The following is a 13,817-nucleotide window of genomic DNA, read 5'->3' on the forward strand; positions in this document are numbered from 1 at the left end:
AACCTTCTGCCATGAGGTGTCTCAGCCAGTGCCCTGGACTGGGCAGCCCTTCCTCTGCTCCTGAAAGACTTGGGGCCTCAATGACGGCATTCTCCCAGGTGAGCTGTGTCCTGGTGGTTCCTCTTTCCCCTCCCAGTTGCCGTGTGGGTCTGTCAGGGGGGAGATGCCTCCCGTGTGCTGGCCCCTGGCCCTGTGCTCTCCTGCTGCTGCAGCCTCTGCAGCAGGAGCAGCACGTTGTCGGTGAGCTCGTTCCGTGGCCGCCCCATCCCGCCGAGCGTCACCGGCCGCAGGCTGGCGTGGGGGGGCTGGCAGGGCCCGGGGCAGCACACCTCGTTCAGGAGCAGCCACGTGCTGTCAGGGTCCACCTGCATCAGGTGCAGGAAAACGCTGTGGAAAACAGAAGGAAGAAAGGAAAGAAGAGTAAGGAGAAGGCCTTTTGGTTGGCACTCGACAGAGTCATGAAGAGCTGAGGAAAACTCTGATACTGGTGATCTCTGGCAGCTGAACAGACTCAGCAGCTCATTACAGAGGCCAGTGCAGTGGCCCCTGTGCCCAAGAGAAGGCAGCTCTGTGTCTCACAGCTACAGGCACATGGGAGAAAATATTTACTATGCTCCACAGTCAGTTATGGACATCAAAGAAGCAGCTGGTGCAGAACTGACCCTGGCATCGTGGGCTGCTGCTGGCACAAGCCTCTCTAAACTAGCCTGTCCCACGAGCAGAGCCCTGCAGTCACCTCCCCAGCATGTGCTGCTCATGTCTGGGATCTTTTGGGCAACAGCTGCTGCAGAGATCTTAGAAGAAGCTGTCTGTTTTGTTCACCACCCCCTCTGATATTTGGAGAGTGAGGGAGTTAACCCATCTGAGCTTCTGTCCCTGTCCCCTTTCAGAGAAACCCAAGGGTATGTTGGGAAAGCTGACTGGGCTGGACCCCAAGGGAAGCTCAATGCTGTATTTGAGGACTTTTTGCTCAAGTGAAGTCTGCCTCCATCCCAAGTCCTTATCAGCTGCCTCCAAATTTTCTTCCTTCAGCACAGCACCTTTCACAAAGCAGGATTTTAAAACAAAACAAAACCTTTGTTAACAACAGAATGAAGGAAAAGAAGAATCACAACTTCCTCCATGGCTTTACTGCTGTGTTGATGGTTTTAACTTTGCATTTCAATACCCCCTTAAGATGGGATTTGCCTTTCCAGCATGCCCTTCACACTGGGCTCCAGCTGAGCTGCTGGGACACAGCTGCTGCTGGAGAGCAGGAAACTCAAGGAGCTGAAGAGCAAACTGCTGATTTCTGTGACCTACACTTACCCACCCACTCCTGCCAGTTCTCCCTGCGGTACCCTTTGGGCTTAGCTAGGTCTGTGTCAGGGTTTAATGCTCAGAAGGTGTACTAGGCTTAACGGGTATTAAGTTCTCTGGCTGTGCCATGGACAAAATTAGACTGGAATTTGCAGGCTGCCCCGGCAGCCCTGCAAGGCCTCTACCTGCCTGGTGCTGAGTGCTCTGTGAGCACCAATGGTACTCAGCACTCCACAAACCTACAGGACAGCTTTCCAAGATTCCAGTAAAGCCCAGCCACAAGACTCAGTTCTCCAGTTTCCACTGAAATTATGGGGCCATGAGAAGAACAGCAGCGCTCAGTGAGCTAATGGGAAGGGAAATCATGTAGGTCTGTCTCTGCTCCCCAAAGGAGCACAGGACTGAACCCCCCTCTCTAAAAGCAAAGATCATCTGCTACAAAAGCCACACAGAATCCAGACCTGATTGCTGTCCAAACTTCTCCCTGAAGGACTTTTATCCCTAAAGTGAGCTTGCTTCCTATGTAAAGCAGGGAGAAATCCCTTTGAGGAGCTCTCCTCTGAAAGGGAGTGCGGTGCCATGGGTAACTTGAAAGAGCACAGAAACGAGATGAAGGCATGAGAAAGCTCCCTCTCCTCTTCACAATAACCCTGTGGATGTGTGACTTGTTACTCTACCAGTAGCCAAAGCTGCTGCTTTTGCCTCTCTGCCATTTACACCTCGCCTGTCCCTCAGTGCAGGTCTCTGAACAGCAGGAGGGGAGATGTCACCACTGAAGCTGCTGGCAGCATCCCCTCCCAAAGGTGCAGGCAGTGCCTATCTGCCTGCTCCAGAGGAGCCAGCAGGAATGTGCTCCATGGTGATAGCTGGGCTTGGCAAGAGCTGCCTCGACAACGTGACTTTTTTCTGGGATGGGATGGCCAGATGCAGGTGAGCTCACAGGACTCCTTGCTCCACCAGCTTTGTTCCTGCAGCTCTGCTGACTGGAAGGGGAGGACTGGCCCCACTCTGTGCCAAACCAAGGGAGGCACAGGCTGGCTGGCAGGGGCAGGGTCCAGAGCTCACACCACTGATATCCCGGCTCCAGCTCTCCAAGCCCTGTCCCTGGTGCTCGCTTGGCTGTGCCAGTGTGAGCACACAGCTCTATCTGCCAGCAAACACCAGGTCCCAGAAGTTCCCCCCAGTTTATGATGGGCTGCTGCTGGTGGGCAGCTGTAGAAAAAAAAATCCTCACCCCTTACAGCTGGGAAAGGACTGGGCAAAGGTGGTGAACAGCTAGGAAGCAAACATGGGAATGTGGAACACTGTTCAGCTGGCTGCTGCTCCCCAGCACACCACAGCTGTAGCTCTTACACTCACAGCACAGGCACTCTGCTCTCCAACCTCTCCACAATCAGCTGCTCCGGGGGAGAGCGACCCTCAGAGATTATCCGGTCCTTGGAGCACTGCTGCCTCTGGTGCCCGTAATGGCTCGAGGCTGTGATTATCTCTGATAGCCCGGAGTGCTCTGCAGCTTAAAGAACAACTTGACTTTTACATGTTCAAACTAACTCTGGGGTAGTTTCCAAGCAACCTGTTTCCATAGCAAAGAATCCTGGGGTTAATCCAAGTTTGTTTTCTATTGTTGCCTTTTTTTCTTCTTTTTCTTAAATATCACTTTATTGAATTTTGCCTTGTGCAGGTGGCTGTTCTGGTGTGCTTCAGCCCAGCCTGGGAATGACAGCTGACAATCAGTATCCTGCAAACCACACAACCAAACCAAAAGAGGTAAGCTGCATAATCAACCTTGGTATCTCAAAAGGTCCCAAAATAGCTCATATTTGTCCCAGGTGTACTGAACTTATTCTACCAGCACAGAGCAGCTGGGTCATTCCATTGCCTTGTGTTTTCCCAAGCTCTAAGCAAAGACAGAGCACAGTGACCAGGCTGGCTGAAGGACAAGGCTTCCTGGCTTTTCATCCCTGCTCAATGTTCAACTGGATACAGCTCACCACAGGCTTCAGTAAGAACTGGGAAAATTATTTCTACATCTAGGGGGAGGGAAAAACCCCATTCCTATCCAGGCTGTTGACTGAAAGGCCAAACACAAACTTCACAGGCTGTAAATATTCAGTAGGAATTAAGTGTAAATTTTGAAACAGAAAGAATGGAAGACTACCTGTCAGTCTTGACAGAGGCCAATGGCAATTTCTTAATCTCTTTTCCTTCAAGGTTTTATTTCCTGGAGTGAAAAGCTTGTCAGGGATGACACAACTTCATGAATTGACAAGAAGCTTAAATTTACATACTGGAACTTTCACCAGCTCCCCTGACCTTGTTCCCAGTGCTGAGGTCTCACAAACCCCCTTTTGCTGCTCAAGTGTTTCTGGGCACTTCACTCACCCTTTGCACTGGTTCATCTTCAGTGAAGGCAAAGACTTATCTAGTGCCCCTGGAATTCCCAAACTGTTCTTCACTAGGTTTGGTCTCTTTGGGGATTTTGGATTTGGTTTTTTGTTTGTTGTTTGTTTGGTTTTTTTAAAAAGCTTTGGAGACTACTCTCCTGGAATAGTCCCAGCAGTCATCTTCTAGTAAAACCTATTGTTATTGTTCCATTTGTCTCTTCCTCAGACATGCTGGAGTTCTTTTTTTCCCAGCATCTATTCTTGCCTGTTGAGTATTGCATGAAGCTGCAGTTACAAAAAATCACTTACTCCCACTGCTTCATCTAATAAAACTACAGGGTCCCATAAATGGGATTAAGCAGCCTCCTTGGGGCATGATAACCTCCATGGATGACAGCCAAACTATTTTTTTCCTTCCTACCACCTTTTTTACTGTGGCTCCAGCACCTTGGCCAAAAATTCCTGCTCAGCCCATTGCATGCCTACAAAATCCTCACAGAGACAGTGCAGGGTGTTTGGAGATACAACTGACTGTTTGAGTCCTGACCTTGTTCTTGACAGGTCACAACCCACCAGTTGAATAAGAATCCAAAGAGCTGAGCAAAGGCCAGTTAGTGTAAATCACTATGGCAAGCTGATTCCAAACATCCTTTTACCTCATATGATTTCTGCAGTGATAAAGCTGAGTTATGTGACGTATGCTGGCACTCAGGCTGGGGCTAAGATTAGTTCTGGTCTATCTGTTTTTAGAAGCATTTAAAATGCAGAATTTCTCATGTGTCAGGCTGATAACGTTGCCCTTGCCTAGATGGAAAGGGCCTTATGTGTGACAGCCTGTGTCAGTTTGCAGGATTACTTTCAGGCACATGCAGAGGAAGGAGAAGGGCCAGAACTTACAGCAATGGGGTGGTTCAGCAGCTGGAGAATGGAAACTGAAGTGTGGCTGAGAGGTGATTTTTATCCAGGTGCTGGAGCTGATTGTTATGGTGCAAACTAATTTTGACTTTTCCAAGCTGAAACCTTGTATTAGAGTACTATAGTTAAAAGTGTGATACCATTAACTCTGATCCATACGGGCTCCGAGACCAGGGATCACACAAGACTAAACCAAAAAAATAAACCCCAGAAGAAACCCCCAAGTGCTGCCATGTGCATGGTTACTGTCAGGCCAGACATAATGCATGCCTCAGTGCATACACATGTCTAGTCAATAGAGTTAAAGAGGAGAGAGCAAGGACTTCTGTGAGCAGCTTGGTCCAGTGACATATGTGATGTATGGTGCATCAAAGGCATGGGGGGAGGAGCAAAACATATGGCATTTTTCCCTTTAAATAGAATAAAAATAGTATGCAGGAGAAAAACGCTACTAGCCCTGAACTTTGCAGCCCTTTTCCTCCAACAAGTGAGCTCGCTTCAGCGTGCAGCTTCTGAAAGGGCTCATTTTGTATTCCCTCCACCCCTGCTGAGGAGGGGGGGGGGAATTGCACAGCTTCTCAAGCTGCTTAGTTAATGATTTAAAAGCCTCAGATTCCAAATATCTAGATGAATCCTGGCGCTCTGCTTTCCACCCAGCACTGCCGGCACAGACGACGCTTTATTGCCGTAAGGGTCTGCACGCCCACAGCGCAGAGCCCCTCTGCAGAACAAATGCCGCCCGGAGCCTGCTGTGCTGCCGTGAAAGCCTCCGAGGTAAAAATAAACCTCCTCCCACCCCCGCCGGGATACAAACAAAGGAATGCTCCGGCCCCGGAGAGTGCTCGGCTCGGAACTGCTGCCCGGCCACACAAAGCCCCTGCGCCCCTGGGAGCCCGTGCTTTGTGAAAGGGAACGGATGGGATGCCCTTCCCTTTGCTTCCCTTTCCAGCAGCCTGCCCTGGAAATCTGAAAGCCGCAGAGCCTGCGGAACCTGCTGGCTTCCCCTCCCCTCGGGGGAGGGCAGGGTTGGCCACACAGGAAGAGGGGGGCTCGCTTTCACCCCCGTCCTTCAGCAGAGGGGCCCGACTTCGTGATTTATGTCCTGTGTTCTGTTAACTGGGCTCGTTTTGTCTCCTGACATCTCCGGCCTTGGTTCCAGGTGACAACATATGACAATAGTGATTTCTTATCCTGACAGCAGGAACATGCTGAGCAGGATTTTGTACACCAAGCAGCAAAATACGTCTGTCAACACTTTATAGAGCTGGTGTGTGTTCACCTAAACTGTTTGTGCTCTTTCAGACTCTCCCGGCCTTCTCAGAGCAACAGTGGTGCCAAGACTGACAGCTTCCCAAACAAACTCCGGTTTACCTGGCAGAGCCTGGGTTGGTGTGATGACAGGAGCCAAGGGAAAATGGAAGGATAACAGAAGTAAATCCCCCAGCCTGCAGAAGGTATTAAGTGATAAAATACAAGGGAATGCCTGGCACATCCCCTTCCATAGCTGTCTTTCCTCTGCAGTTTGATGCCACCAGTGGGCCAAGAGCCTCAAATATTCGGGCATAGGAGTGGGTTAGGAAGAAAGTAAGTAGCAAATCTTCCCCTCTGTCCCCAAATGCACTGCAAGGTCACCTGAAAGTCAACTGTAACTTCTGAGCAAACTGACAGCTGACATCTCTACCTCATTCTAGGGAGTAAATGATACTTCACCACTGAAAACTTCCACAAGACCCCCGTTGTACAGGACTCAAGCATGCCAGAGGGAGGAACAAGAAAGGTGCAAAAGGAATGGGATCACCACGCTCCCTCTGTTCCCCATTATCTGTACACCCAACACACCTGTATTTGAGAGACATTACCTCTGGGCAGCTTCCTGCAGTTTCACGGGTTGCTTGGCGCTGAGGTAAATCAGGCAGGCATCTGCCACTTTATTCAGGTCACTCTCGCCTGCAGAAATGGAACAGGAAAGAAGGGTAGGAGGTGACCTCCTCAGCGGCTGCTGCCTAATGGAATCAGCTCCAAATTGGCAGCAAGAGGCTTCTGAGCCTTTGAGCTGTCTGACCTGGAACTCTTCTGACCTTGCCTCTTAAGCATCTTGCTGCAAAGCCAGGAAAGCAATCAAGGGCAGGGAGAGGAAAAGAGCAACTCGCCAGCAAACCTTCTCCCTCATCAAAGTCAGCTCCAGAAATTTAACTCTGATGAATTTCTGAGAGTTTCATTCAGTAGAAGAGTGTGATGTGCTGGATTTAAAGGGTCACCCAGAGAGATGCCCCAAAATGGAACCAGTTGAGCTAGTCAGAACTCTTATCTGGGCTCCAGTTTGTCAGGTAAGAACAAAGCATGGCCCAACAGCAACCCAGACACTCCACTGCATACCCACTTTCTATGCACAGGTAGGATGAGCAGTCAGATTTTCCATGTGCTGGGAACCTTCTCTCCCATTTGTCTCCTGGGGAGTGAAGTGCACCCAGCACCTCTTTACAGAGCTCCCAAGAGGACAGATTCAGGCTGGAGAAGATCAGGAAATCAATCCCACGGGGTAGCAGGAGGAGAATGCAGCAAGTTGAGATGAAAGAAGAGGCAAGGCTGGCAGAGATCCATACAACCTGTGCTTGCCCTGGTACTCACCCATGTCCAGCCTCTGGCAGAGAGAGCCCAGACCCTGCAGCACAGCCAGCTGCAGCTTGAAGGCGAGCGTGTGGCTGTACACGGGCCCGGCTCTGGCACTTGCTGGGGCCTGGCTGAGGAGGGAACTGGTCAGCTTGGGCAGGACGTCTTTGGAGAACCTCTGCCTCAGGAAGTCCCCACATGTTTGAGCCAAGGTACACAGCACCTAAGGGAGACATCAGTTACAAGGGTGCAGTGCACACATGGGCCTGGGAGGAGCTCAGTGATCCACGCCAGCTCAGGGGGTTCAGGCATTCATTCCCCCTGGAGAACTTTTTTTGCAGGTGAGAGCAATGTGACCACATCTGCTCCAGTTTCCCCATAATGAGCAAAAGGTGAATGTTTGACAGGCTGAGTGAGCTGCACCCTGCTCTGCAGTGTTCACCTGTCTGACCTTCTGGGCTGCCCTTCTCTCATTAGCACAGTAAAGGTAAGAGCAACTGTGCAGTCTTACTCAAAATTACTGGAGGAGCCTCTGATGGAAAATGCCATTAAATATCATCATATCATTAAATCCCCTTCGTGGTGCAGACAGCCCATCTTTCCAAGCACCCAAGGGAGCAGAAAGGCCAACTGGCCACAGCACAGGGCACTCAACACTACTGGTGTGTGCCCAGGATCAAACCCAAACTGGGTAGAGAATGGCCCTAAATGCATGTAAAAACAAAAAGGGATCCATGGGGCCAGAATGCTGATTTCTCTTGAAACTTTACTGAGATCATGGTCTCAGTGTGCAGGACTGAGATGCTGGTTATGTTGTGTTTGCCTTAGACTGATAAGACACTTGTCTTGGAATTTAGGCAGAAAGACACTCCAAGGGGAATTCATAACACAAAACCCAAGCTGGGTGGCTAATTGTAATGATCACTTGAACTTTTCAAGAGTTAATTAGTTTTTGTATAGCAAATCTCTCCCCTCTTTGAGGGCAGGCACATGACAGATATGGCCACTCTGAAATTCTAGTGCATGGCTTCTTGAATCTGGGCAATCAAAACTCTCTTTATTCACACTGAAGGATTCTAAAATGAATCTCATTCTGCCCAGCAGATGAATCCCTGTGAAACCCTGGGGCTCGTAACCTCTGGAAACGTGCTTTACTGGCCATCCTGTGACTCAGGAGGAGACTGTAGCCAGCTGACAAGGTCAGGAGCTCTTTAATAATGTTAAGTCTTTGTTTAACCTCTCCCCTGCCCTGCCAATTCCTCAATCGTGAAATATTCCCTTATCTTCAGCCTGAGACCTCCAAAGAGGGTGCTGGGACTGTGGCTCCAGCAAGGCACTGTACAGTGCCTCTGACAGCTGCTCAGGCTGTAGAACGGTTCTGTTTGTCCCTGCAACAACCACCAGCATTGCTGCTTCCCCCAGGAACAGTGCCAAGGGTTCACCCGTGGACCAGCTGCAGTGGGAGTGGTACAAGCCCACCCACTGCAGGGTGGTGATCCCATGCTCCAAACCCCATTTAAACATCGCTGCACAAGCTTGGGGCTCCTCTCCAGAGCTGCAGCACTGCTCAAGCCACTTCCCTTCCAAGCCCCAGCCTGAAGGCTGCTGGCAGTCGCTGCCGTACCTTGAAGGCTCTGAGCACTGCCAGAGGGTCGTCACTGATCAGCCGGGTGACGAGAGCTGGCCAGACACGGTGAGCCATGGGAAGCAGATGGTTTCCATGAGGATGCAGCACAGTTACACAGAGCTCCAGCACGTCCAGGACCTGGGCAGGAGGGGAGGGAACAGACTCTGAGTGCTGCAGTGCCAGGCATTCAGGTGGATCCCAGCATCCCATTGGGAAGCCAGCAGGGTTTGAATAGCAAAGGGTGTGGTTTTACTGCAGCAGGAACTGGGATAAGTGAACAGAGCTCAGAGCACAGGCCTGTTTGGAAGGGACAAGTACTGCAGTGATATAACTTGTGCTGAGTACAGAGTTGGGCTGGGAGCAGGGCAGGATTCCGGGCCTGATCCCACAGGCTGAACTGCACATTCAGATCCCACGGGGGCAGCAGGATCACCTGGCAGAGCTGGGGCTGCTGGGCTGAGAATCTGGGTTATGCCTCACTGCTGCATTTTCTGTCTCGCTTTGCACTTTAAAAGGAGGCCACCTTCAAAGGATTTTCATAATTACAAAAAAGCCAGGCTTTTAGCCCTGCTTATCATCACCCCAGCAACTTCAAAAACATTCATCAGCCTGTGCACTGCAGCCTGAGGAAGGGGGATGGGAGGCCCAGATGGAAGAAAGATGCTTCTGCTTCTTCCACCAAAGGCTGAGGCACGAGACTTTAACTGTCACGAGCATCAAGGGAAGGTGCCCAACACAAAGCCCCCCTCAAGATTCTGTTCAGCTTGGCTGCCATTCCTAACCCAAACCGCTCCCAGAAAACTGTCTCCCTTTCTCTTGCAGGGCTTGGAGGACCTGTCCTGCTCAAGCATATGGCAGCACGAACCTGGGGATGGCAGGGAGCCCAACGTGCACGGTGCACACGCTGACGAGCTACCAGCCCCTTCGTGGGCACCATCTGTCCCCTCAGAGCCAGCGAGTACCGACCTTCAGCCGCACTCGGAGGCTCCTGTCAGACAGCAGGTGGATGCACCTCTCCATCACATCCCTGGCCAGCTGAGCGTGGATCGGCAGTGGAGCTTCTCCGTCAGTGTCACAGTTGTTGGGCTCTGCCTTAGCAAGGGGGGGAACCTCATCTGGAAGACAAAACCATTCCTGAAGCTACAAAAATGACTTGGGAGCTCTGGGAGATCGCAGTACCCGCCTATAACTACTCTGAAAACTCCTGAGTGAGGCCTTTGGCATTTTTTAGTGTAATTAGACACAGTCAAGCCTATGCTAGAGTTCTGTGAGGTAGTGTCAGGTTCAGATAAGAGGGTTGGGGCTAGGGAAGGTTCGCTTGCTTTACGGGACAATGCAGTTGGTCTGACATTTGCAGTTTCTTCTCACCATGGACTTATTTCCCATTGATTTTTATTAAAAATGAAAAGCCTGGGTATTTAAAGATGAAGTATTTAAAGGTCAGGATTGCAGCACAGCCAAGCAAAGACAAAAAAGTTCCCCATATGAATGTCTGCAGTGCCTGCCCAGGTCAAGTGAGAAGGGAGCGGTGGCATCATTAGCCAGGAGAAAATGGCACAGGGGTTCCCAAAGGAACATGAGGAGGAAAATGCAGTAGGATCCTGGAAAGAGGAAACTTCTGGCACTGAACCCAAATGACCTGTTACGAGGTAAGGAAAAACAGTGTGCTCGTGTCTTAGAGCTAAAGAAGCCTTGATCTGCAAACGTTTTGCTCCCGTCCTCATAAAGAACAAAGCAAGAACACCCAGCAGCACCTTACATGAACCAAGATCATCTCAAAGTAGACCTGAGACTGTCAGCTGGGTCCCAGGTCCTGGATGTGACAAAGGGACACCTCGTAGGTCATGGTCTCTCTGCAAGCTGAACATGCTCCTCTCCAGCCATGCACAGTACTGACCTGCCTCCTCCTCCCCCGTGTCAGGAACATCACCCTCTGCGATCTGCTTCTGGCTCACGTAGTCAAGGAAGAATTGTTCCACTTCTTGCCTTGTCATTGTCACCTCGTGCTGCCCCTGGGACTGAGTCCTGCTCTGCCCCTTGTCACTCTGCCTTTGCTGGTGTTCCTCAGCGCTGCACATTCCAAACCACTGGACTGCAAAAGAGGAACCAACACATCACTGAACAGCCACGATCCCCTCCTGCAAGTCAGCAAGGTGCCATGATTCCTTGAGAGAAGAGCTTGGCTCTCATGTCTCATGGGATAGCACTACAGATCCAGGCACCTGCTGTCACATCCCTGTCACCTCCCTGATGGTATGGGAACATTAAAACCAAAAAGCAATACACTCCAGGTACTCCTACAAGACACTTATGGGAGCACTGAATCCTTCCTTTCTCAGCCACAAAAGGCCACGTTCCTGCAAGGCTGCAGGCCAGACAGAAACTGGAGAGAGGAAGCTACTGGTGATCTTTGCCTGAGCACTGGCCACCAAGCAAAGCACAGTTGCCATCATGCTACAGCACCTCGGCTTCCTGAAACCTCCCACAGCAAATGGAAAGGTCCAAGACAAGCACCCTCAGTGACAGCAAGGCTGAGTTACACAAAGTAAACATCATTTTGGTACCTAGAGCTGTCATGACTGAGTGGAGGACCCTGAGGAAGGTGGAAGCCTGGTTGTTATAAGACTGATCTAGTGCAGACAGGACATCTTGGATAATGTCTTCTACCAGTGGCAGCAGGCTGGCATCCGAATGTCTCAGCATTGTGTCCAGGACCTGGGAAGCATGTGACTGATGTGCCAGCTGGCGCAAATTCAGGGAAATCCCGTTCACCAGATAGTCAGAATTCTCATTAATCAAACACTGCACCGAGTCATAACTGCAGGCCTCGCATATGTCTGCCAGTGTCCCCAGTGCTGTCTCACTGATGAGCAGAGTCCTGTCTCCAGCCTTTTCCAGCACAGGGTACAGAGCTGACAGCAGCAGCAGCCGGAATTCTTTCCCAAGGACGGCAGCAAAGCAGCCAACGCCCTCCAACTGGATGCAGATCTGCCAGATGTTGCTGTTCATGGAGCGGGTCGTGACCTGGGGCTCCGGGGATGGAAGGAGGACGGTGCTGCACGGACCTCCCGGACGGGCAGTGAGTCCTGAGCGCTGCACAGAGTGCTCAGGGCTGGCTTCTTCTGTGTCAATGCTGGTGATCAAATACCAGTTTGCCTGGTCAGTGTACTCATCCAGAATGGAGGTTATGGACCCTTTGAGATCATCCACGCTCGGCGGGACTTCCCTCTCCTGCAGGACATCCACTCCCAGCCCGGCAGCTCCCATGACCAGCTTGTTGAGGACCATGGCTGCCTGCTTTCGGTACAGGCCAGACTCGCTGTACAGCCCCATGAAGTGATCCACCAGCAAGTAGAGGTTCCCGTAGTAGCCAAGAACACGGCACACTTGCTGAAGGAGCTGGAAAACTTTCTCCTCTGTGAAGAAGCGGAAGTATTTCTTCTGGTGCCTGCCCCTCTGCACACCCTGCTGCCAGGAGCCCGGCGGCCCCCAGCGCCGCTCCTCTACGATCTTCACATCCGTCACGTCCAGCTCCAGGACCTGCACCAGCGCCTTGGACAGGCGCTGCAGGTGGGACACGGAGTTGAGGACAATGTTGATCTTGGGGCCCAGCAGCTTCAGGTAGCCCAGCAACAAGCTCAGCGTGGAGACCTTGCCCGTGTCGTCCTGGGAGTTCATCAGGCGAGGAAGGGCTGTGGCCAGGGAATGGAGGTTCTCGGAGAGGACGTCAGCAAGAGCCCTGTTCTGCACCACGATCCTCTGCTCTGCGATGCCTCGCAGAACCTCGTTACACCTGCTCTGGACTTTGCTGTTTTCATCATTAACCAGCCCAACCAAGGCCTTTAAGAGGTGACTGAATGAGTCCACCAGTGACTGACTGCAGTTACTCAGTAAGTGGTGGACCAGTTCTACCAGCTCCAGTCTCACCTTCCAGTGAGGGTGAACTGAAGAAGACTCAACCACTTTATGCAGGAGGAGAGAGAGTTTTTGAGCAGTACTTTTACTCCAGTCAGGTCCTCTGTGGACCATTAGCTCTGATACTCTGCTTTGTTCCACTGGCAGCTTTCCCTTACTCTTTGGGATTCTGGCTAGTTGTGCATCGGACATTACCCAGCCAACAATCAGATAGAAGAGTCTGATGGCAGAAACGGTGGTTTTGTGACCTTGTTTGATGTCTCCAGTAATAACCCGAGACAGCGTAATGGAAATCCCAGGCAGAAAAGAAGCAAACAAATCCCCACATTGCTGTGCCTCCTCTTCATCCAGGTGTCGGTGCTCCTGGCAGTCACACTGCAGAACCAGGACCTGTAAGCACTCCAAAGCAGAGATCTTGATTTGCTTTGCTTTTTCTTGCTCTGCAAGGCCCAGAAGCAAAGACACTGCAAATCCCAAGAGCGGGAGGGTGGAAGGTTGGTACAGGGACAAGACAACATCCCCATAAGCCGAATGCATCAGGGTGTGGAGCGCTTGGATCACGGCCAGCTTCAGCTCCTCGGACAGCGGGGCGGGCTTGCCCGAGCTGGGCGGGGGAGCCAGGCAGGTGCAGAGCTCGGAGAAGAGCTCCTGCAGCAGCTCCCGCTTCCTCACGCACGTCGCCGCGAGCACGGAGGAGATGCACTGCACCAGGCTCTGCACCAGCCGCTCCTGCTTGGGGCCCGGCACCCGCAGGGCGAAGCGCAGCGGGAACAGCACGTACTCCTGCAGCTCCTGCAGGGCCGCGCCGCTCACCGCGGCCAGGTGCGCCTGCAGCTGCCGCACGTTCTCCACCGTCTGCGCCCGCGTCAGCTGCACGCAGGCGGGGCGCAGCGCCCCGAAGGCGGCCTGCGGGGTGTCGAACACGGCCATGCCGGGGGGGCCCTGCCTGGCACCGGGACCGCGGCCGCGCTGGGGCCGCGCCGGGCGGCCCTGAGGGTGCCGGAAGTGACGCGGCAGCACCGGCGCTGTCGGCGCCACAAAGCTCCCGCGGGCGCGGGGCGGGTGGC

At 52.1% G+C, this 13,817-nt stretch overlaps 1 protein-coding gene across 1 annotated transcript; it reads right to left on the reverse strand.

Annotated features, from left to right (window-relative positions):
- Window positions 1–8: 8 nt before the first annotated feature.
- Window positions 9–13,769, reverse strand: TTI1 (TELO2 interacting protein 1). Its single transcript, XM_064673776.1, has 7 exons — window positions 11,400–13,769; window positions 10,733–10,927; window positions 9,802–9,950; window positions 8,833–8,973; window positions 7,227–7,431; window positions 6,458–6,545; window positions 9–387 (listed from the first exon to the last, which is right to left on the reverse strand). The coding sequence occupies exons 1-7, from the start codon at window positions 13,678–13,680 to the stop codon at window positions 153–155; spliced, it is 3,294 nt and encodes a 1,097-aa protein (XP_064529846.1). The 5' UTR covers window positions 13,681–13,769; the 3' UTR covers window positions 9–152.
- Between the last annotated feature and the right edge of the window lie 48 nt (window positions 13,770–13,817).

Source organism: Pseudopipra pipra, chromosome 17 (genome assembly GCF_036250125.1).
Source record: "Pseudopipra pipra isolate bDixPip1 chromosome 17, bDixPip1.hap1, whole genome shotgun sequence".
Taxonomy (NCBI): domain Eukaryota; kingdom Metazoa; phylum Chordata; class Aves; order Passeriformes; family Pipridae; genus Pseudopipra; species Pseudopipra pipra.